At 36.2% G+C, this 26,357-nt stretch overlaps 1 protein-coding gene across 1 annotated transcript in view; it reads right to left on the bottom strand.

The window, feature by feature from the left end:
- Positions 1-26,357, bottom strand: part of ipo11 (importin 11) — a 172,197-nt gene that overhangs the window by 97,778 nt on the left and 48,062 nt on the right. Inside the window, exons 6-15 of the mRNA XM_079637995.1 lie at positions 21,084-21,216; positions 17,719-17,777; positions 13,427-13,475; positions 9,869-9,939; positions 8,571-8,763; positions 8,050-8,202; positions 5,765-5,808; positions 4,400-4,490; positions 1,404-1,451; positions 452-557 (exon numbers count right to left, since the gene is read on the bottom strand). Of these exons, the coding sequence (XP_079494121.1) occupies positions 452-557; positions 1,404-1,451; positions 4,400-4,490; positions 5,765-5,808; positions 8,050-8,202; positions 8,571-8,763; positions 9,869-9,939; positions 13,427-13,475; positions 17,719-17,777; positions 21,084-21,216 (947 nt within the window). The remainder of the gene's footprint in view (positions 1-451; positions 558-1,403; positions 1,452-4,399; positions 4,491-5,764; positions 5,809-8,049; positions 8,203-8,570; positions 8,764-9,868; positions 9,940-13,426; positions 13,476-17,718; positions 17,778-21,083; positions 21,217-26,357) is intronic.

Genomic DNA, 26,357 nt, shown 5'->3' with positions numbered 1-26,357 from the left:
TCCTGAGGCCAAAAATCCCCCCCAAAAATAGAGCTATTAGAATGTGTACACCTTTATGTAACCAACCTAGATTTCTAGAAACAATCATAGAAAAACAGAAAGAAACTTGAAGGTGCTGGGATTCATCCCACATTCTTTTTGATAAATTGCCTATCTGAGCTCACAGAGGAGTAATGCAATAAAAAAAACTTCTGAGAGAAAGCTTTAGTCTTTTATCTGTAGGAGGGTTAGACCCCGTCACTGCACACAGGCGCTTCTTTGAATGCACCTGTGGAGTGACATCACTTCCTGGAATAATAGAACCATTTCATCTACAGAAAACAGTGCATAAGATGTTTAGTTTGTTGATGTGAAATGTCATACTGCGCAGACATTACATTATCAAGTGTTCTTCACGAAGGTTTATGAATGTATAAATGGCTTTTAGGAGATGATGTTTATTAGATCATACCTGTTATGGCTGACTTGTAGCTCCCCTAGGAGTTGGTTCTTGAACCACTGATCAAAATCCACATTGTCAAACAATTCATAAGCGGCTAACCCAACGGCGTTGTACACTGCAAAGAGAAACAATTGATTTTTGCACAGGTTAACATTTTAATTTAAGTTAAAAACTCGATTTTCGTACAAAGGTGTACACATAGTCTTTGTCAGTTTTGCATATATTTGATTAGTGATCTAGTTTTAAAAAAAAAGTGTCAATAATCTTATCTATCCATATATTATATATATATATATATATATATATATATATATATATATATATATATATATATATATATATATAGTGTGTGTGTGTGCGTGTGTGTGTGTGTATATTATATATTATATATATATGAATGACTACATTTAATTATTGATCTTGTACAAAACTGTAATATATTTATTATATTATATATTACTTATAACAATTGCAAAGTACAAATTAAGTATACCTTAAATGTATAATTTAATACATATTTATATCCATCAATATATTTATTAAACATACAATAAACACAACAGTTGACCTTTGTGCTATAGCAGCTGTACAACCACAATAAATTATAAAAAAAAATGTAAAATAAATAAATAAAGATTGTATGCTACACTGCTCGTGAGCTAACCAAAAAAAAATATAGGTCTTTAATTTAGACTGACCTTCATGTAAAGAGTATAATACACGTATAATGCATCATATGTATATATGATGTATAATACATTATACATGTGTATATAATACTAGATTTATTAACAGTGCAGAATCTAGTGCAGAAATATTAAATATTTTAAATATTTATTATTTATTTTAAACCAAAATGTCTCTTTTTTGCCATTTCCATTTTTAAAATACTTTTTGACTGCCCTATTTTGAGTCTCTGATGTGATGGTTGTGTATAAGGGTAAGTAATGCATGATGGTACCTGCATCCTTCATGAGCATCTGCACTGGGTCCTCAACGTTACTGGGGCCTGAGAGAGAGAAAGCAAGCATTGTGATATTTTTCCCTCCTCCAAACCGGCACACAATGTGCTTTAGGCCTGTTGGAAACATCTAGCACTTTACACATCTGTAATAATTGTGACTTAACCACTTTGCAGGCAGTAGTAAAAGCAGCAAAGCATGTAATAAAATAACAAACAACTAAAACTTTCATCCCATTTCCCTAAGCCAATCACAATTAGCCATCCCAAAGCGACAATGAGGGGGTGACTCTCCTTATTGTCCATGTATAATTAGAACACAGAAAATGCTCAAGAGAAAAACAATGACACGACTAGGAAATTAACTGAGGGGTCATTATGAGAATCATCATCGGATTGTGTGTTTTTATAATGACTTCACACTATAATGATACATGATGTGCAAAAAAAAAAGAGTGTAATCTCTTTCAATTTAGTAAAACATGGAAATGTAATAATGATAAAAATGTGCCAAATCTAAATTCCATGCCAAAACACTCAAAGATTCGTATATGAATGTCCATAAGAATACCATTTAGCAGTTAGCACATCATCCTAATTTAATCAGGATAGTAAATTTTAATCAACTAATTTACACAGAAAGCTCATTTGAGTCATTCACTAATTAATTAGGGAACCAGATCAAAAGCAATGAGAGCGTAACGCTTGTCAGATGGTCCTTGTATTTGTCTGAAAGTGCGAGCTTAATTGCTACACGCGGCTCTAAGAGAAGCACTAGCGGTGGACCCGCTTCAGCTTAGCAGGATGTGCTTTATAAAGGTGACATTTGCCCTGCAAGGATATAATCAAAAAGTCCACATCTAAAGTAGAACCCCAGGTGACTTTGTCAGTTTTTCCCCTCACAAAAAAAAGTTAGAGAAAATCCCTCATTTGGAAACAAAGAGAGCTTTGAAGAACTGATGGCATGGCATGTGTCATTTGGTGTCAACCCAGCCTCTCTAAGCTAATGTCAGCAGGAAGCTAGAAATGAGAGTACTTCCATGCTGAAACACTTCAAAAAGAGGTTTTGTAAAAACCGTGTGGCATCCGAACACATTTCAGCGCCTACTCTTGTAGCACACATGAACGGCTTTTCAAACTATTTCACGTAAGAAGCGAACATGTTAATTACTATAGATAAAAAGGGATCTGCAGTGTTAACTGGTGATAAATCACCTTCAGTTTATAAAAGAATCCCTTTTCACCATGTTCTCAACTACTCCTGCTCCAGATGTGACATTTCTTTCATTATCACAACATAATGACAGCTCATTTAACCAGTGAGTTTCGTTTGATCAGCGATTCTTTAATCATCACATTCAAAGCTTTGACTTGTCTAATTTATGCACTGTGTCCTTGAATGCCAGGAGTCATGAATGAAAATGCTCACTTTTCTCTGTTAATAAATGTAATGAATCTATCCCAGCTTAAAAAAAAAAAAAAAACTTAAGGTCATAGGTGTATTTGAGCTGGTTTAGCTTTCCAAAGCCACATTAAAATCTTTTTTTTAAAGAACAGAATAACCAGCTTGGCAAGGCTGGGAAACAAACCAATAAGCTGTTTGTCCACCAGAGATTTAATTAGGGTTGGAAATCAAGCAGAATTAATTTATTTATCTATAAAATGACCAAATGATTTTCAATAGGCTTGATTCTGTTCATGTTTCTTAGCATCTACATTCATAAACTGATCCAGAGGCAAAACAGCACTAAAATACTCACTCTTTAGTCCGATTCTCTTATGAACTAGTTCTTTTTAAATACTCAAAATCTCAAAAATATAATAAACTTCAAAAAGATTGTAAAACCAGTCACAATACTCATTATTAAATCAGTCTGATGACTCACTAAGTGAATCAGTTATCTTGAACATCAAATAAAATAAATCCAATTAAGGGGAGACACTACAGGTGAATAGGGTAACATTTTTAACTAGGAGATATCACCATAAAACTTTCCCAGTTGATTACCTACATTAAGATGAGAAAAAAATTCATTACAAGTGTTCTGTAATTTAATGTTTAAATATGCAAATTAGTAGGCAATATTAAATATGTGCTAATTTGCATATATATATAAAAAAATCTGAGTATTGGAAAAACCCAGGTTAAAAATTATTTATGCATTGTGTTCACATATTAGACGGGGAACAAATTACAGAGGGATTTATGGATATCTACTTTTGTTATCCTGTAAATCAGAATATACTGTCAATAGCCTTAAAAAAATATTTCCTCCATGTTTTTTGGAATAAAATGTTATATAAATCAGGCTAGGAATATTTACAAATCCATCAGTAAATGTCTTCATAATATAACTAGGTACAAGACTGGAAAGTTTGGTGTATGTAGCTGCAACTGGAGTGGAGATTTCGGACTTGGAGAATGAGAGAAAAGTCATTTTGAGAAAACAGGCTTTAAAGATTTATCATCAGCCAATGAGATTGCGCATTCAGCCCTTTTACTTTCACGATTGGTTGCTGATAAAAAGGAAATGACTATATTTGGATCCGACAGCATTGTACAGGAGAGAGCTTTCCATCGGTATTATGTGATGACAGGGAGAAGACAGCGATCGCGGAGCAGCATGTTGATTAAGAACGCCAACTTTTGTTGAATTTATGAGAAATCTACAGACGCAAACAGACAAAGTGTAGTAAAATAAAGACCTAAATGTGTATTTCTGACTTTTTTAACCACAAGTCTGAAAGAAGACCAAATCTCAAAATTGACCAGTAAAAAAAAATGTTTTGCCTGCCGTGTCTCGCCTTAAATAATTAAAACAAATAAATAAATAAATCTGCCATTGTTTTGTTAATATGCTTATATTTAAGTAAACCGTAATGTCCAATTACTCTTAAAGTACTGAAAGAATCAACTTGATTTATTATTTGGCTACAATTTTCCAACCCTAGATGGAGTTTATGTAATATTCGTCAACACATAAAATAAAACCAACCTTGAAGATTCTGCACCATCTCCAACAGTACTGGTGTCAAAGTTTGACTGTAGTTGTGGAAAATGTCCAAGAAAAGAACTTCCGTGCACGGCTGTAAAGATATGGAGTGAAACAAAAAGAAACAAAAATGTGAGGGAGCATTCGATGCAGGAACAACATTTCAACACAAACATTTACCCACCAACACAAACACATGGAAGGCAAACCATCTGGTTTTCTGTGGTATCCATCATTCTTGCCAACACGATCAATAGTGTGCAATGAAGAAGGGGTCAGGGTGCGAGACCTGACTCAGTGGCCTTCAGCAACTAATATTACAGGCAGGGACACTGACCTCCCAGTGGAAACAAGGTCAAAAATCACACCTTTGCAAAGTGTGCCAAGCTCAACATTCGCCACACATGTCATATCATATGTTCTATGCCTTCAGGAAATCTGACATGATCAATACGGTTCAGGGCAAAATCAATAAGGGCAGGTACCTGGACTGGATATGGATGATCACAGAGAAAATACTTCATTTTAGATTTTAGCTTCTACCAAGAAATGCTGTACGATTAATCAAAATAAGAAGTGCGATTATCAAATCAGAAACTATTTAATTAAATAAATGCATGCAGGTTTTTAAATAAATGCGAGCGGCGCAACAAAAGACAATATAAGCCATTATAATGAGCGATCCTGTCTACACTTGACACACCTTCGCTATCTTAACACACAATTTTATTTTTAGTTACAAATAATTATTTGAATAAAGCACTGTTTTTTCTATCCACAACACAATCATAACTGACATGTGGCACATTTTTGAGTTGTAACCACCGAGTTGAGATCCACTGCTAGACTGATGTGCAAGAGTCATATTGTTTATAAATATTTGCATTCAGAGGACAAGAAAAAATTAAGCTAATGCATAATTAAGACATTCCCTTTCGAAATTACCTGAAGGTGAAGTGATTCCACAGCGGCGTCTTTCAGCGAGTAACTGACAAATGTGATGTAAAGCGCTACTCTCGCATGAGGTTATAAGTTTATTCAGCCAATGTCATTTTAAAGCCAGGACATAAAAGCCACATTAAGTAGGCAGCCAGATGTAATGCAAATCAAGTCGCATGAGGGCAGTAACAAATGACCCTGTAGAGTCACGGCCCCCCTATGTAAATTCCATAGAAATGAGACCGACCCCTGATTCCTTTTAACTCGGTCGCTTTGCATTTACTGACACTTCCATTGACCTTGGAATACATCTTTCTGTAAGGTAGTACACCATAAGACAGGCAAATGGAAATGTTGCATATGCAAAAAGCAGTTTTAGAATCAGTCATTATGAAATCAAAGTAAATTTCATAGAGAGAGATCACTTACCCGCAAACTATACTTCCAGGAGTCGCCACCTGTCTCTTCCACAGCTGAAGAAAGAAACAACATTAAACACAACTTGTCACAACATATATCATGCACTTTAAAGGGATAGTTCACCCAAAAAGAAAAATTCAGCCAGTTATTCATCTTCATGTCATTACAAACCCCTATGACTTTGTTGAAGAATGTCCTGTCGACTCTATTCAATATAATAGGACTGAAGGAGGACTGAGGCTGTCAAGCAAAATCATCCTACTTGTGCACAATCTTCCAAGTCATTTAAAGCCGTATAATAGCTTTGCGACAAACAGAGCAAAATTTTAGTCATCATGCACTGACAATCTTCCCCTCCAAAGGCTGTTAACCATTTTGACTGGACCATTGAGTTTGTGAGCTGAATTTCAATGAGAATATGTTTATGATTATTTAATGGTGATTCCTTGTAATTTTAGAGCTTGACATTCCCCAGTCCACATACATTTTCATTATATTGAAAAGAGTAGCCTGGATATTCTTCAAAAACTGTTATTTATTTGGAATAACACAAAGGTGAGTAAATGATAAGAGGATTTCCGTTGTTTTGGTGAACTACACTTCAGGTGGCATTTATAAGAAATCATATCCTGGTTCCACACCATGAATGTGGCAGGATTCTCTCCTCCCATGATTCAATCAAAGAGCAGGTCATTAAAGTAATAATGTCACCTTCTCTATCCTCTCTAGTCACCTTATGTTCCTTTGGTCATCAACAGGCCAGAACAATTCCGTCTGCTGCTGAGTCACTGAATTAATCGCAATTACGCTGCCTTGACAGCCGGACCCCTGGACGATTCAACAACTGGCATTGCCTACGCCAGAAACAAATCACTGGACCACGGCAATATACCTTAGAAAATGACACTAGCAAAGTACACCAAGAGATTTTAAATTACAGCCAACTGTACTTTGTGAAGCCCATTTCCTTGAAATGAATTACACGTGTTAAATGAATACGGCAGGTACGGTTCAGCTTCTCTGGACATGACACAATGGAGGGCTTGGATAACTGACAAAAAAGGACAGCTTCATGACTTCAAGTTCATGGGTAGTACATCTGTTGTCATAGCCACTTTCACGTCAGTGATTCATAAATTCAGGTTGAGTCATATATTGTCATCATTAATAAACACCTGCAACAGTGTGGTTCAGTTTGAAGCCCTAAAACCCAGAAAAGAATGTCCTATGGGATTTTAGAATGGCGATTTTCAGTATTTGTCTAAATTAAAGCGATAGCTCAATTCAAAAGGAAAAGTCTGTCATCATTTACTCACCCTCAAGTTGTTCCAAACCTGTATGAGTTTCTTCTGTTGAACACTAAGATATTTTGAAAAACGTCGGTAATAAGACAGTTGACGGTAGCCATTGACTTCCATAGTAGGAAAGAAATACTATGGAAGTCAATTGCAACAATCAACTGTCTGGTTACCGACGTTTTTCGAAATATCTTCTTTTGTGTTCAACAGAAGAAACTCATACAAGTTTGGAACAACTTGAGGGTGAGTAAATTATGACAGAATTAAAATGTTTGGGTGAACTGTACCGAACTCTGGTGAAATTGCTCTGTGAATGCGGTTGATTTGAATAAGTGTGAATTCTGCCACCCGAATCCTGGTGCGCACCAAACAAACAGAACGAGATCGCTGAAAAGATGGGTCTTCGTCCACTTCCGAAATAAAACTGGTGCGGTTCGAATGGAATATACACAAACCAAAGACATTAAATCACCCTAAAAAGGACAGAATGCTGGAGCATACCCATTTTTCCTCATCATAGGAGCTACGTTGCCCATTACAGTTCAGTAAAGGCATCAGAAAAAACGTTGGTCGTTAAGTTCCGTCGCAAAATACTTTGTATCTTTAGGTTCGGTCTTAAAAGGGACAGTGTGAATGCTAAGCAAACCAGTACTAAATATATTATTTTCTTTTTTTAGTCCGGACCAAAATAACCCTATGTGGGGAAGGAAATCCAAGAGTTCACATATCATTCATTGAACTCATTTGAAACATGTAATAGCTTAACGTCAGTTTTGTTTATTCGGTCATGATGTGACCTAGCAGTTGACGCACATACTGCAGACATGTAAAGCTGTGGCTCTCATCTGGGATTCCAGATAGATTCTCTCTCATGTATCATTTCTTCTCGCCATCTCTACTGTCTCTCTCTGAATAAATGGCAAACAGCCCAGAAAAAAAAAAAAAAAAAAGTTTCACAGCTTTAGATATGTTATTGAGTTCATAATTCACATTTACCAAAACTCTCTGGGTCTTCTTCCCACATGGTTAGTTCTTCCTCTGTCAGCAGAAAGTATTTGGATACCAGTCTCCTGCCGATCTCCGTCAGCGTTTGGTGTGTAAAGAATGAAGTCTTAATTTTATGTGCCTCCAGGCACTCTGGTTTACTGTCTGGAATGCATATTGCAACATCACTTCAATATACAATTATCCATATAGTAATGTTCAAGATATAAGATATTAGATCATTCATTAAAATGTCTCATGTGCTTCTACAGTCCATTAGTAAGGCAATAAAACGAGAGGCATTTTTATATCAGTTTACTTCAATCTCTATCTAGGGAACCTTACTCACGACTGAACAGACAGATTTCATTATGAAAACTTCTCATTGGTTCGCTTTTGCCCTCTACCAACTCTGAAATGTCCTTGATGTGTTAAAAGGCTGTTATCCATTTCCTATTTGGAATAAGCTAGAACTTTAAAATGGAGGCTCGCCATGCCAAAGTTATTACGCAGGCTGCTGATTGGCTGCCTACCTTCAATGTTCTTGGCAGGTTTGTAGGCATCGTTTTTAACAATCATCTTGATGAGGTTCATGCACTGTACAATAAAACGCTCAAAAACAACTCCCTCGCCAGCCTCGGTGAACACGTAGCTGACTGCGAACTCCAGCGATCGCTGAATAAGGGGGATGAAAGGCCACGGGTGATTTTCCAGGAAGTCCAGCAACTAGCAGAGAGCATTAGACATGAAGTTAAACCACAGTTCAAGAGTTCAGTATGGCCCACAACATCTCAAGTATAAGTGCCCAGATTTTTTCTGTTTCCCTCTTAAAGGAGGACTCCGGGCAATTTTTAAGTTAATCTTGATCGTTATACCTTTGTGAGTACTGTCTATAGAAAAAAAAAAACGAACCGGATTGGTGCTTGCAACACGGAGCTGCTACTGCTAATGCCCAGAGCTCCCACTCAGCTAAAACGGCAGTTATGGGGGCATATTCATAAAGAGTGTTTTTGTGCCTCCTAACAGACACAAAATGCAATTAAAATGTCTGTCCAACATGAACAGGGTCCTTACATGACAACAAGATGCGTTTAGCAACTTAGCCGTTGTTTAAATTCACCTAAATAGTGTTTTAGACGGTTAGCTGTAGTCTCGTGCTGAAGTCCCGTGGGATCTCCCGTTGTATTGTAGCCGGGAAAAGGTAAATAGAAGTGTGCTGGCGGGAGGAGCGTTGTGTGTGAAGAGTGATGATCGGAGTTGCTCACAAATGAAGAAGAAATGGTTCGTAACGTAACTATGGAGAATATAGAAGATTTTGAACACATGGAAGAGGCTTGAGTTTGATGGTCGTCCTTATTTATTCAAACCCGAGTATACCGACGAAGAACTAGCCTCACAATCTTCACACACACGACGATCCTCCACCTGCACGCTTCTATTTACCTTTTCCCGGCTACAACGGGAGTTCCCACGGGACTTCAGCGCGAGACTACAGCTAGCCGTCTAAAACACTATTTAGGTGAATTTAAACAATGGCTAAGTTGCTAAACGCATCTTGTTGTCATGTAAGGACCCTGTTCATGTTGGACAGACATTTTAATTGCATTTTGTGTCTGTTAAGAGGCACAAAAACACTCTTTATGAATATGCCCCCATAACTGCCGTTTTAGCTGAGTGGGAGCTCTGGGCATTAGCGGTAGCAGCTCCGTGTTGCAAGCACCAATCCGGTTCTTTTTTTTTTTCTATAGACAGTACTCACAAAGGTATAACGATCAGTTATACTCCAGAGAACCCGGAGTTCTCCTTTAATTGACTGAAATTTTAGACTTACAACTTTGGTGAACAAAATTATGGTCTTCTCAAGCTTTTCTCTGCAAAGACTGCCTGGTCCAACTTGCCGGCCTGCAAAAGAAAACATATGCTTCAGTTTCCATGAATAAGGAACATATAAAATGTTATCATTATTTAATCATACTCATGTTGTTTTAAAACTTCTATGACAAAAAGCACTATTTAAAAAAGCATAAAAGGTGCCCATATGATGCGTGTGCAGTACCAACTGTATGAGGAACAGACCGTAATTTAAGATGTTATCCACTGAAAATCTAATCTATCTCTTCTTAGCACATTTATGATAGATCAAAACGTATCTGAATGATCTGTTCAGAAATTAGACTGATTAGACAGACTAAACGCACAAGGTGTCTGAACTACTTTTTATGATATTTTTACAGTGCTTTTGACATTCTCAGTCTTCATTCACCTTCATTATATGGAAAAGAGGTGCCAAAAATCCTTTATGTGTTGCACAGAAGTAAGTAAATCACTGAGGTTTGGAACAACACGAGGACGTGCAAATGTATAAAAATGTTCATGTTAAGATGAAATGTGCCAACAAATGTATTTTACACACAGTACGAATATACTATAATATAATATACATAATGTCTAAATCTATGAAAGCTTGTTTCTGCCACAGAATAAAAAATCTAAAAGGTAATTGTGACTTATCTAACAATTGACTTTTTTCTTAGAATTACCAGTTTATGTCTTGCAATTCAGACTTTATAACTTGCAATTGAGAGTTAAACCCCCGGTTTCACAGACAAGGTTTAAGATAGTCCCGGACTAAAATGCATGTTTGAACTGTTTTAACTGAAAGAAACATATCTTAAGAATAAAGAATCTTAAAATATGTCAGCGTCATTGTTTTATCTCAAAGATTCACACCAGTAATGTTTACTTTTTAATGCATGTTTATAAAATGCCCTAACTGAACTAAGGCCTAATCCTGGCAAAATCTAAGCCCTGCCTGTGAAACCGGTCCATAATCTTACAATTAAGAGTTTGTATTTTGCCATTCAGAATTTATTTTCTCAGAATTGTGATATTTATATGATTTTTTTTTTTTTTTTTTTTTTTTTGTGGCGGAAACAATCGATACTAAATCAGTCAAACGAAAGCCCAAAAACTTGAAAACCAAAAAAAGAACTCCTCTCAGCAGCCAAACGACAGAGACTAATCTGTTTCCTTGCAAGTCAACACTCAGGACAGCGTGATACAGTGTGATAGAGCAGGGTAACCTTTCAAGGGGATTGGGCATCAATTTCTCGGTGCGGAGAGAAATGAAGAAATTAATAGAACCCAAAAAGCCTGGATTATTTGGAGGACCTTATCTGGCCCAGAGTTGATATTTCACATTCTGTTTGCTCATAAGCTAAGTTTCCCATCCACGCCGAAATACCAACAGGCCGAATGAAACCTGACCTGCGGCCCAGCCAGGAGAACATATTGCCTGTGATATCACCAGTAGATAACAGCTTCCTTCCGTCTCATCTGATGACATATAACTCATGCAACGACGAGCCTGGGAAAAGCAGGCACAGTGTCTCCAGGTGAAACCATGCAGATTTGGCATTATTGTCTTCTGCTTTAGCAGAAATTTAGTTGGAGCCTTTGAAGAGGTGATCTTTCAAAAATAAAAATGAGTTTGGCCTTTGACTATGCACTCTATACTTTAGCTATAAAGAATTGCAGTCCATCAGAATTAACCTTGTGCTCTCAATCAGAAATATCTAAAAGTACTTTTCATACAAACCCTTTTTACTTATAATATTATTTTGGATTAAAATGCAGAACAGATAACATTGAAGCACAATGAACCTGTACAATTTCCAAATGCACAGCCTGTTATAAATTTAGGCCTATAATAGTGATAAAAAAAACTGTAGGTGGGTATTTGGCTTAAATTGACAGTCAAAAATGAACAGGAACAATGTCTTTGTTTCACTCAATAACAGATAATGCACTCTGTAACCATAAAATGTGGCTGCTATCTCTGGATGGGCTGAGGATTAAAAACTCTTACAAGCAAAATCATATGTTAATTTCTCCTTAAATGGTTGTTCCTCTAAATCCAATTCCACTATAATATCACACCACTTTATTTTCCAAATGGGAATAGCTTTGAATAAAATTTAATTGGAAAAAAAAACAAGTCTAACAGTAAATTGTGGGGGAAAGTCTTAAAAGGTGTTCTCAGTGATTTGTAAAGTTTTACACAAAGAAATGAACAGTACTGAATATGTTTAAAATCAAGTATCTATACATGCGATTACTCCTGTCATGCAAGCAGCCTAATAAAAACGTGATATTCAGCAAGGATGTGTAAAATAGATAAAAAGTGACCATTTAAAATTATAATTTTATAAAATATTTAAATTTTGAACTATATGCCGTTCTTTAAAATGTTCTACTCAACAAAGAATCATGAAAAAAAATTATATCGGTTTCCAGAACAATATTAAACTGCATCACTCTTATTATTATACACAAAATTATATTTTTATATAATAATAAGAAACATTCATAATTATTGATGATAAGGAATGCTTCTTGAGCAGTGGACCAGTATATTAAAATGATTTCTGAAGGATCATGTGACACTGAAGACCAGAGTAATTATGCTGAAAATTCAGCTTTGCCATCACAGGAATACATTACATTTTAAAATATACTCAAATAGAAAACTAATATTTTAAATTGTGATAATATTTCGCAATATTTCTGTCTTTACTGTATTTTTGATTAATTAAATCCAGCCTTGGTGAACATACAAGACTTTTTTTCAAAAACATTATCTTACCAACCCCAAACTTTTGGAAGGTAGTGTACATCAAGTTACTTGTGATTTACTAAAGCCGGGTTTGCACAGTACGATTTGGCCGTCTGGGACAAATTTTGTGAATCCTAAATTATTCCTCTGATCCAAAATTAGGAAGTCTTTGATCGCTAGTTTGACATGTTCGCAGACAGCCGATTAATTTCCAATGCGATCAAATTTTACATCAGACGAAATTCTAGTCCTGCAGTGTGACGACAACCATCAAATCAAAAACCAATAGGAGCGCAGAACACAATTAGTGACTTGAGACAACAAACCACCACTTTTACTTCACACACACATTTTAGTTTTTCCAAAATTTCCCTTTTAAGAAAAGCCATGATGAAAATGAACGCTAAAGACTGTTTTTATTTGCTAGCCACAATTTTTTATCCTGCATGTAAATGCAGCTCAAAGTCACTGTACTTGTCACAGATTGATGATGTAAAAACACAGAGCGAGTTGACATTAATGACAACTGAGATCCTACAGTGTTGACAGCTTACAGCAGGGATCATGTTCGTACAGTCTGACAAGCAATGATCATAAAGGACTATTATTATAAATCATAAATGTCGATGGAAAAATATGGAAGAAAATGAACGGCAAATGTATGTGAAACAAGAGAAAACACTTTAAAAAACGCCACAAAAAAAAACTTAAAAATCCTAAAAATGGTGCTACACTATTGGAATTAGAAAACAAAAAAAAACATGTAATACTCACAACATTCTAGAAACTGCTTTAGCCTCTCGAACACTGCATTGAGGAAGCCCTAGGGAAGGAGACACAGATAGCAAATGAAACATCGGTATCAGGTGTGGTTAGCGACTTTGAAATCATGCCGCTGACAACATCTAGGTTTTCATGTCGAAGGCAGATTTGGCAGGAAGCCCCAGGCAATCTTAACTCAGGATGGGGAAGGACAGGCTGTTTACGTGGGGCGTCGGAGGAGAGATTTAGAGAGTGCCTGCCGTGCCAGGATACAATCCTAGAACGGTCGTTAAATAAATGGAACCAGTTTGATCAACACAGGACAAAAGTAACACTCTCCTGGCAGATGGAAATTTCTGCACCACAAACAGTAAATTACAGCAGTTAATTTGCTCCTAGCACTATAAATAATGGGATAACTGACTGTCTCTTTAGAGGTATAAATGAAGTGAAAAAGCAACTGTGTGCATATTAATGTACATTCAATTCCTCTATCACTTAAGCTGCAGTACACACACACAAGGAAGCATGTATGACAGAAACAATCTGACAAAAAAAAAAAAAACTAATCTGCAACGCCACAGACAGCATTCAAGTATGAAGCCATGATATAAAAATCAATCTTTTGTAAATATTAAAGTATAAATAAAAAAAGCAATATACAATAAAATACCATACTTCACATAAATGTATAAAATAATCTTTAGTATAAACAGTAGCTACAGTATAAACCTGAAGTATTTTATTTATATTTATTTATATATATATATATATATATATATATATATATATATATATATATATATAAATAACCATTAGGTTTTATATAATTTAAATAAAGATAAATATTAATGTACAACATAAAATGATATATAAATATATGATACAATCACTATTTATTTATTTAGATGTAATCATTAGTAAAAAATCAATCATAATAAAGAAGTAATCATTAGAAGAAAAAAAAAAAGAAGAAAAAAAAAATGGCTACATTTGAATTACTCCTATTTTAACCTGGTCACTTTTTTTACTGATTGATAGCTACATAAATGTGCTTCCGTAAAACAAATAATAATCCGAACTTCAATTTCCACGCTATATGCAAAGATTTAACTTGAATTTATTTTGAGTTCACGTCAGTGAAAGCAACAGTTATGAGCTGTATTTCATTGATCATCAGCTAATTTCAGGATTAAAGACCGCAATAGGAGAGAGAGCGGCATCAGCACTGGCGAGATCATTTAGTCTGTTTCCTTTTAATTATGATGAACTTTCGGTTTCATTTGCCTCTGTTTGCACGTCGGCTTGCTGAAGAGATACTCAGCTACTCATCTGCGGCGGGCCATATTTCCAGCGATATTTCCTTCTCGACTGCCTTTTATCTAATAAACTGATGTTCACTTGTTTCTTATGCCTTTTGCAGAGGCGAACATATAAACTCCCTGTGATGAGAAACTCACTGGTGTCGGAACACCCTGTGAAGTCCACTTCGGACACTGGGCATCAGTCAAAGGTAGACTGAAGATGCTCTGTGTTTGATAGGGATGAAGAGGATTGGGGAAAAGCTGGATATTTTATGACAGCGACTCTCTGGCTTTGAGCTGACAGACGACATTAAAGTCCAAAAGACTCTAGAGAGACAAGAGAGCTACTGTCCTACCGGGAGAACACGGTTTCTCTGTAGCTTTGGTGGCTGATTGATACCCAGAGGCTGAAGCTCAATGAAAATATTCTCTTTTGAGTTGTCTTACCTCCAGAAGGGATCAATAATGGTGCCATCATCTTTTCCTTTACCGTAACTAATAAGCTCAAATCCAAAATGTCAGTTGCATAGGCTCCAAAGATGTAGTCGTCCTGACAGTCTAACAAATGGACTGCAGGATCAGGGGTTTAATAAAAAAAAAAAACTTGGGATCTTCTTTAAAAGCAGAAAGGGAAGAAATGGAGACGTCATATTCATTTTGAATATACTGTGAATATTCGATATGCACCTACATAGTAGGACTTATACAGAAATACCCTCAAATATTATATATATAGACAGTTTCTGTATTATGACGTAATCCTAACTGTCATTTGAGACTAGTACATTTTAAATCTCAGTGTAACATCTATTATATCAAATAATGCACTGCACCAACAAAGCTACAAAACTTTTTCTTCGACTCATTGTTTCCTGCCAATTTAATTGTATTTTTTTTTCAAAGACTCATTAAGGTTTAGGAAGTATCATAACAGTGTAATTTGAATATGATCTCTGATAAGGCAACTCCCACAGATGCATTAAGAGATGAAGGCACCATATGGGCTTCCTGCAGAGGCTAACTGCATTTCAGCATGTGCTTAGTGCCAGAGAATTCTCCTCGCTTCCAGATTACATCGAGATTTAACCCATTTAAATACAACAGTGAACAAATAAATCACTATTATTTCTTACGTGTCAAAGCAAGGCAAAAAATGTTGTGTTTAAAAAAAGGATATTCTAATGTTTTATGCACAACTACCTCAGGATATATGTAATGCATTAAATATTCACATTTACCTTTTTTTTTTCTCAACCCCAATCTTCCACTTGAGAATAAGCATCTCATTTATGAGCAATGATTTATTTTTAATGTCAGAACACCAACTTCATAACCCTCAGGTTGATTTTTACTTGCAGACAACTACTGTTTCCACAATACTGAAATGCCTATTCTCTTTGCTATTTTATGGGCCATTCTACAGAATTGGTTCAAAGTCAGAGTTGGAAACGTCTTGAAAAAAAAAGAAAATCCCACAAATGTTATATGTATGCAAATTGTATTATATCCAAGGTACACATTTCTAGTAATTGTGCAGTTAATTCTCATATTGTATTTTCAGAAAGCTTGGGAATATTTGTCACTACCGAAACACAATAATATATAATTTAATAAGAAGGATTATATTGACCTATTAAGGTTTTGTTTACATCTACCTTGTAAATATAGATTTTTTTTATTTTATAAACATTTATTTATAAAATTTCATACTAATTTTAAAGTTAAGGATTCGTTTGTTTGAATATACATTGAACTATCATCTTAATTAAACATCTTAGCTGATAATTCAATTGACTTTATTTTTGACAAAACATCCAATGTTTCAGTAGTGACAGTGATGTTTTGGTAACGACCACATCACAATACAGAATTTTAACTCGCATACCAAAACACTAAAATACTAGTGATTTGCATAACTGTACTCAAATTTGGTTTATTTCACCCAAATAAAGGATTAGGTGTTCCTATTTGTCACTACCAAAACAATGATCAACCGAAACTTCGCCACGTTTCGGTAGTGACAATATTAGATACTTTTTAGCCTAGCTCAAAGATGCTAATCAGCACATGGTTACCTAGCACAGTTCTGAACTGTTGTACACACATAAAAACTTTTTTTTATTGATTAGCATTATGGAAAATGATTGGCCCTATATATTCAATATGTAGCATTTAGAGGATGGATACCCGACCCGATAGGGTTCGTACCGATATTTAGAAATGATGTTCGGGTTCGGGTCGGGCTTGGTCGTGTCAGCACGATAAGGCATTGAACATTTAAAATTTAAAACAGCTTATTATGTAGGTATAGCCAATGGGCCTGTTTCACTTGATGCAAAGGTTCGTTTTTGTGATTAAAATAAATGTAAAATATTACCCTAACATCCTCTTCCTGAGTGTGGAAATTTGTTTATGTTGCTGTGACAACGAAACACATGCCAAATGTGCACATGCGCTTGTTGCCCCGTGTACGCTGATGCGCTCATCTGTTGTACATTTCCAAATGCCTTCCTAGAGTAGCTTATTAAAAGCGAGCTTTCCACACAAACAAACGTACATGTGTCATTAGTATGAGAAAATGAGATTTTAACTCTATCGGGCTCGGACAAAAATATCTTAATGCCTGTCGGGCTCGAATCGGGTTCGGTTACTGCTCTGTCGGATTGAAAAATCGGCACGATCTGCACTCTAGTAGCTATGAGAGAGAGGACAGAAACAGAAATATTTCCAGATCAAAAATGTAGGGGTGTAGTTAAAATCAGTCAAAGCCAATGGACGAAAACATACACTATTTTTAAGCTTACTGATACTTTAAATATTATTGTGGGTTTCGACAGATAATTGAAAGATCTTAGTAAACATCTAAGATTTGAATACTTAAATGTTTTTTTAAGTGTTTTTTTGTTTGTGGGACAGCAGTTTGCACAAATTCTTTAGACTGGCCCATATATGAATTATGATACACCTTCATGTATTTTTTTGTAATATTTAAGAGCTCACCATGATTTCCATGTTGTTATGTGGCTCAATGAATCCATGCACCGTAAGCTTCCGAAGAACTGCAAGAGGAACAAAACAATCCATACAAAACCATTAGATCTTAAAGATTGTATTTACCAATTAAATTACTAGTACCGAGTAATATTACCAAGTACACTAAATGAGGCTAAAATGACTAAAAGCCAACCATAGATGCTTAGTCTACAGCTCAATAAATATAATAGTTAACTTATTACACTCACTTTTACTAGGATATACACGAATGGTTATAGGAAAGTGAATATCACGTTTTAAAACTGCTTACCATTTCTTTCGATGTCTTAATTTTAAAACATATTTTGCCTTCACTAACACTTTAAAAATATTCCTGCAGTGTGACGCTTATATGGCGCATGGAATATACGCAAATATTCCATGTATTCTCTCAGTTAATAGACATAAAAGCTATTCTTATAATGATACAAGTATAAATATAAATAAAGTAATACCGGTAATTCAAGTCAAGTAATAAAAAAGTAATAAAAAAAAAGACTTCTTGGAATTATTATTAATTAAATTTATAGCCATGTTTATTATAAAATTGAAAAATGTAAATTTAGAAAAGGAATGGTAGTGGATTGATATGTTTAGAGGGATTTACCTACGTTTGGGTGCAACATACAGCTTCTATTTTCTCACAAAAAGTATTTTTATTATACATTAAACGGATAGTAATTTTTTTTAAACATTTTTTTTTATTTACTAACCCTCATGTTGTACCAACCCCGTAAGACTTTCATTCATCTTCGGAACACAAATGAAGGAGAGCTTTCTGTCCCTCCATTGACAGCTACGCAACTACCACTTTGACGCTTCAAAAAGTTATGGATCATAAAACTAATCCATATGAATTGAGCAGTTTAGTCCAAATTTTCTAAAGAGACTCGATTGCTTTATACGATGAACAGATTTAATTTAGGCTTTTATTCACATATAAACATTCATCAACTAACATTGTGGTGAATGGAAGCTCAAGCATGTTCAATTGACATGCGAGAACCAATGAGTTCAATCTGGTGTGTTACGCAGCACGCTTGAGCTTCCGTAATCTCCAATGAGGTTTGTTCTCGCGTGTCAAGCAGGTTCGGTTGAGCTTCTGTTTATGTTCGCTGATCAATATTAATATGTGAATAAAAGATTAAACTAGATCTGTTCATCATATAAAGCAATCAAGTCTCTTCGGAAAATTTGGACTAAAACGCTCAATTCATATGATTTAGTTTTACGATCTCTTTATGAACTTTAAAACATTTTTAAAAAAAAATTATTAAACCTTTATTTAAAGGATAATTCCGGTATTTAACACCTTGAGTCTATATTGTGGTTTGTTTTGGATGAACAAGAGTGGTGGACAACATTTTTTTGACAATGGTTCCTCTCTCGAGTTTTTGACTATAATAGAATTGGCCATGGACCCATTTAACATTGGAGTCAATGGGCATGTCCGAAAATGTCATTAAAACAGCCAATAATGTTCGTTTACAAAACTGTTAAACTCACCGAGTGGTTAGTGGTGTTCGTTGATGATTATAAACAATATATCGTCGCAATATATGATTCCAATCCGTTTATTTTGCTATAGTGGAACTATTTTTTCAGACACTTCACAACTGTGTAACTTCCGGTCAATATTTGAATCTGAAGCGTTAGCACACTCCCGACCACTTGATGGCGATAACCGATGTTTATGTCTCGCGGGACACTCACGGTCACGGTCGAGTTCAACTTCATATTACAAGTAACAATTAATGAAGGTTTTGTTTGTTTATTTCGCTTACTCTCCCGGAGCACAGTTGCTCTGCTCGCTAGCCTTATGAGAAACGGAAGCGAGCAAAAAGACTATATCGACCAAATGTAAACAGCCCCCTTTCCGTTTCCGGTAGCGCATTTATATTAACGAGCACTCAGTCCTTCAACAGAATTCAATGGGATTTTACAAAATGACGAATAAAACACGACAGAAACTGTATTTCGCAACACTTTTTGTTTCTGGAACATCAACTAACATCACTAATCACTCGGTGAGTTGCACAGTTTTGAAAACTAATGTTAAAGGTTGTTTTTAATGACATTTTCGGACATGCCCATTGACTCCAATGTTAAATGGGTCCATGGCCAATTCTATTATATTCAAAAACTCGAGAGAGGAACCATTGTCAAAAAAATTTTGTCCACCACTCTTGTTCATCCAAAACAAACTACAATATAGACTCAAGGCGTTCGCGCGACACATGGACGATTTGCATCTCTATATGTTTTGCGCGTGTGGGTGTGGTCACATTAAAACTAATGAGGAAGGGTTAGAGAAACTGAATATCTTGTTGGTTTTATACAAATTACTTAAACAGAGAATATTTGTTTTCGTTTTGAATCAGATAATTTAAAACTACACACTTAAATGATTATAAATATATAGAGCTCACAAATGTGTGACAAGTATTCGCTGAGTTTTTTAAATGTTTAGAGACGTGCTCAAGAAAAAAAAGTTCACGAGACGGAGAGGCAGAAAGCACACCCTGTTTAATTTCTTTATTTTACAAAAGCACAACGTTTTGTTTTGATTGTAAGTGGACACATACAAAAGTAGACATCTCACAGATTCTTTTTTCATTTTTATTAAGTCTGTATGACCACAAATGACGGAGTATTTTAAGTTTATTCAGCTGCTATGTGAAAAAAAACGCGCAAATCACGCCGGCGTGATTGCCGACCCCAGGGGGTTAAATACCGGAATTATCCTTTAACCAGGGAAATAATCAGGGAGCTAAGAGAAAACATCACAGTGGTAGTTCCGTAGCTGTCAATGGAGGGACAGAGAGCTCTCAGATTTCATCAAAAAGATCTTCATTTGTGTTCCGAAAATGAAAGAAAGTCTTACAGGTTTGGAATGACATGAGGGTTAGTAATTAATGACATAATTGATAAACTATAATATAAACTACTAAACAAACGGCAATAAACTATTATAAACTAACCCTTTGATGCTGCTGAGTTTGCCTGACAAGCAGGCCAGTAATTAAAATTAGCGGTACCGTTTCAGATTAAGCCTGACTCCCTGTTCATGTTCGATGGCGGAGGGCTTAAAGCTACTAAAATTATCCAGCGAGAGCAGTAAGTGGTTTGCAACATTAACTCAACCAGTGTCTGTGCTTTCATGTATAGTCTGCTTAAGTCTGTAATCTGCAGTCGTAGGCTGGGAAATTTTCTAAGAAGCAATAAGTGTTCCAGCACTGGCCATGTGTGTGTGTGTGTGTGTGTGTGTGTGTGTGTGTGTGTGTGTGTGTGTGTGTGTGTGTGTGTGTGTGTGTGTGTGTGTGTGTGTGTACCTTTCAGAGAGAGCAGAGTACGCTCCAGGGAGCTAAGAGCATTTTGTTGGTCTCCAGCGTAGATCTGCTGTAGGAATGTGTCCGTGTGATGATTCCACAGAGAGCAGGCAAAGCTATAGATGCTTGATGCCAGCTAAGAAAAAAAAAACAGAAGCACAATAACAGAGAGACTAAATTAGCATTTTGTAACCATTGCTTAGGGGGCGTTCGCATAGGACAGAGCTACGATTTGATCAAAATATTTGGCAGATATGCTAAAAGTCTTAGCCGCTTTAGTGAATCTTTGATTTGAAGCACCCACTATGCTAACTTTAGTGCACTAAAGAGTAAGGACGCATCGAAATTTCAGCCGACGAAAATTATCGGCCAAAAATAATTTTTGTCTTTTGTCAGAAAGCAAAAAACGCTACGCTTTGCTCACATACTCTGATAATAATAGCTTTGTAAGACTATACATTATTTGGATAATTGGTCAAATAAATCTGTTAAATCTGATTCTGCTGCAAAGAATTAAATAAAGAATAATATATTGATATTTAATATAAATTCTGTCAATTTTAGTGTGTTACTTTTAATAAATGTGTGGTTATTTAATTGTATTGGCTTGTATTTGTTAAATTCAGTACAATTCAAATTATTGAATTATTTAAGCTAAAAACATTTTTAAATTATTTCATGCCCGTGTAGCCTATTTATTCATTTGGTAAGCAGCTGTGTAATTTGCAGAATAACATGCAGTCAGCCGCACGTTAATTCAAAATAAATCCTGACCGGGTGATCATCTACAAACCCGAAGGGTTTTATTTTGTAAATAATAAACAATGAGATCAACATTCACTCAGCAGCACCCAAATATTTCTTAAGGGCAGTTATTATTTTAAAGCCTAATTTATTTCAGGCATTACAGCATCAACATTAATCTCCATTATGGGGAAAGCCAAAATAGAAACATGACAAAAAAATGCATCTGTAACACAAAAAACTGGCCAACCAAACAACCAACACACATAGTGTTCAACACACAAGAAAACGGATTCATACAGTTCACATTACAAAATCATCCAGCGCACAGAGAGAATTTTTTTTTTTCTTCACAGCTTAAGGACAGTGAGACGTCAGCAGTTATATCTTCCACGGTTCATTTAAAGATATTCTCAAACCACCAGAGAGGACGCGAGCATGTCATCAAAGACTGCGGCACAGAATGCTTTTCTTGAAGAGCACTTCAGAGGAGCTGCCTGACATGAACAAAAACTCAATCTGTTTTCTGTTTTGCATAGCAGATGATGATTAGCATTAATTACATATATGAGTTGCATAATAAATGACTTTGTGTATAATGATAAATGGCATTTTCAAGGGAGGAAACAACAATGATGACTACTTGAAAGAAAGTACAATTAAATCATTAAGGCAGCTGTTATAGGAATTTTTTTTTAATTAAAATGCACTTCATGGAGAAAAGCATCATATTCTACTAAAATATTACAGAAGGTGTGTGTTACAGTGTGGTTGTAAAGAAAGCAATTTGCAGTCTATACCTAGACCAGGCACACATCTACAATGACTGGGGCTTGGCCTTCTTATCACTATGGCAACGTTCTTGGCTGAATCCCCATGAGAGGCGTATAAAAAGTGAAAATGTATGACCCGTTTTGGTACATTTTACAAAAAGTCGGATGCACAAAAAAAAAGATGCATAGTGTTATAAGTATTAAAAGGTGTGACAAAAGGATATGGCACTTTACACGAACAGGGTGAAAAAGAATTGGTGTGAAAATATGTTTTTCTTTTTCAACAAATGGTCAGTGAAAAGAGATGGGGGATGTGGGGGGGATTGAGTTTGGCAACCCTCTTATACCAGGTATGAATATGTGTGAATGACATTTTCTATCTAGCTATTAATATATACAACCAATAATAACAATTCTGTCATCATTTAGTAACCCTCATGTCATTCATACTAAGATGTGACAGTGAGGACATTTTCCCACCAGTTAAGCGGCGTGTGACAACGTGTTTTTCCCTTTTTCCAGCTCACTTTTAAAGCAACACCAAGTAGCTTTTGCTCTCAGGGTCCCCCTACAGTTGGGAAACAGTATTGCCTTCTACTACTGCCGTAAAATCTGTCATGGTTACACCAGGGGATATACGTGCATCGTATAATATCGCCAATATTATAATATTAATCTACCACAGATGAATCTGCAAATTTGAAAAATCAAGGCAAGACACTTTCACCAGAAAAATAAATAAACAGACTCTCAGCCTGCAACCTTTGCCTCCTTCGGTTTAGTTGCTGCTTTGGCCGTGACAACAACATACAGACGCTACACCAGCCGTCCTAATTTGAGGAAGTGGGGGGTGGTGGGGGAAGTGAGGTATGCCGTAAAGCAGTCGATTATTGTAGTTCTTTTTGTGTTCGGGTTACTACCCGAACCCCGAAGTTCCGTAGTGCCAGTAAAAGCGATACAGACCCCATCAGGCTATGGCAGACATGTCATTCAACCTATTGTAAGTCAATGTAGACAAGAGCCTTGGAAATATATTATGAAGGTTGAAAAACTACTTGGTGTTGCTTTAAATCGCTTATGAATGTCGGTGTGAACGTGCACATTTTACTTTCGCTTTAAAATTTGCGGCAATTCGGGTGTAGCTATTGCTTGAATGGTGGGTTCATTATTCTTCTTAAAGGAGAACTCCGGTCAATTTTAACATTGAGCTCAATTTTTAGTAAATTTGGAGTGCTGTCAATACAGAGAACAACGACAAAAATCGGTGTTGCCTACACTGTGTTATCCTATTTTTAAAATTTGCACCCTATTGACTTGAATGGGGCAAGTTTAAAACCTGCTTTTATTTCTCTTATCATCCTTGATGTGTCATACAAGTGCCCAGCCATGTTGAGTGATTCCTTCAGAGTGAACACGAGTGAATCTGACTGCATATCTCACTAAGATATGAATAAAAATGATGTTAATTCAGCCAGCGCAAATACCTGTATTTAGTTCCTGTTTTCGGTGGAAGTCCAAAGTAGTCGATTGTCGAGTTCACGCGCGTGATCATAGTAACTAAACCTATGCGCGTGAACTCGACAATCGACTACTTTGGACTTCGACCGAAAACAGGAACTAAATACAGGTATTTGCGCTGGCGGATATAACATAATTTTTATTCATATCTTTCACATCTACTGCAGTCAGATTCACTCGTGTTCACTCTGAAGGAATCCAGCAACATGACTGGGCACTTGTAATGACACATCAAGGATGATAAGACTAAGAACTGGTTAAGTTTAAAACTTGCCCCATTCAAGTCAATAGGGTGCAAATTTTAAAAATAGGATAACACAGTGTAGGCAACACCGATTTTTGTCGTTGTTCTCTGTATTGACAGCACTCCAAATGTACTAAAAATTGAGCTCAATGTTAAAATTGACCGGAGTTCTCCTTTAAAGGGTAGCTAAACCCTAAAACAACTTTTTTTTAGTTAATGATCTGTAAGACTGAGGCTTTATTAATGCTGTTAATTGATTCAAGTATTTTTTTTTTTTTTTTTGACATTTGGGTATAACCTACTGCAGTTGAATTTTCCTATTGGAAGTTGTGGGGCCCTGTGACATAAGAGGGTACCAACTAACCACGCCCTTGCCTACTTAACTTTTAATTGTAGTGTTTGTTCTCTAACTGAACTAAATTATTTTTTTATGTAAGGGCAAGTGATGTAACCGGTGTGCGGCAAAACACCGGTAACACAGACTATCGCAGCAAGCCTATTACAAACCTGTATGACTTTTACATTTTTTAGGTGAACTAACTCTTAAGGACATAGTCCCTGTCCCAAATGGAACCCTAAGCCCTCACGATCTTCCACCAAATCCACTTTCATGACATAACTTTGTCTGGTGAAATCTGCTGCAGACTCAGAGTTTTGAGGGAGCATATCGGCAACAATGGGGGAGCTCACAAGTACCCTTCTGAAACCATAAATGACAAATGGGATGCCCTACGGCAGGGGTGTCCAAACCCACTGTCCTGCAGAGTTTAGCTCCAACTTGCCTCAACACAGCTGCCAGAAAGTTTCTAGTATGCCTGGTAAGTAGGGATGTAGCGATTATGGAACGGTTATGGGCGGTGCGTGTCGACTGGCACACTGTTTTCAGTTCATTCCTAGTGGAAGCTCAACTTCCATAGGAATTAATTGAAAACGCTCGTTCTGCTTCGCTCTCTTCGTGCCAGTCGACACGCACCGGCAAACAGTAGCATGGCGACGGCAAGCGGAACGTTGACGTGACTATTCAAATCGGAGGTGAAGCAGCATTTTGACTCCCTGAAGAAAAATAATCACCACAATGAGAAGCTCCAATCACTTCCGTCCGCATGTAAAAAGGCAAACCACAGTGACCGGCGGATTTGCAGCCCCGCTCGCAGCGACAAGTGCGAGAGTCACAGAGATCACAAGGTGCATCAGTGTTTTTATGGCAACAAGGTGTTGTATTTATTTTACAATCTCTTTCTCTAATTGAGTGCATGGATTTTATTTTTAAATAATTTGTTGATTTTGATAGCATATTTTTCTAAATGTGTTCTGTTTTTATAACTCTTGCCAGTGTAATGATACAAATGATAACAAATCAAATTAAAATCTTGCCTATATAACAATGTGACCCCTGTCACTGTTGTACCTACATTTTCCTTAGTCTTGTTATTCCTGCTATTCCTCTGTGCAGAATGACGATGAAGAAGGTACCAGTGTCCATTGGAAATTACATGACAGACGTTACGGATTTCGGTAAGTTATACTGTATCTTTCAACATACCTTCTGATGTTCATTCATGTTTATGTCGTGCTAGAACTAGCAAAGCTGAAGAGATGATCCATTTACGTGCCGCTTCGCTTGATCTGAGGCGGCAACAGCAATCTGTCGGGCCACACTAAAGAGCTCCAAAACTGTATTTAATGATTGAATTTCATAATACAATTGACAAAATGTGAAAGCTGAGACTTTGTTTCATATAAAAAGTAACAAAGCACAAAGTTTATTGCGATTTATTGAATGGGAGGCACACTACAAATATTTGTTCGTTAATTAACTGAAAACAGCATAGACTAAAAGATTGGTTCTTGGGATTTAAGAATCGATATCGGTTCAAAGTTAGAATTGGTTAAGATCCAGAAATCGATACATTTTATATAGGATGTGGACATTTTACTGCATGAATGATATCCACAGTGCTCTGGGGGGAAAACAAATCTCAGAATCAAAAAGTAGAG

Source organism: Phoxinus phoxinus (genome assembly GCF_949152265.1).
Source record: "Phoxinus phoxinus genome assembly, chromosome: 15".
NCBI classification, from domain to species: domain Eukaryota; kingdom Metazoa; phylum Chordata; class Actinopteri; order Cypriniformes; family Leuciscidae; genus Phoxinus; species Phoxinus phoxinus.
The sequence above is the reverse complement of the archived record's forward strand: the minus strand, read 5'-3'. Positions and strand labels throughout refer to the sequence as shown.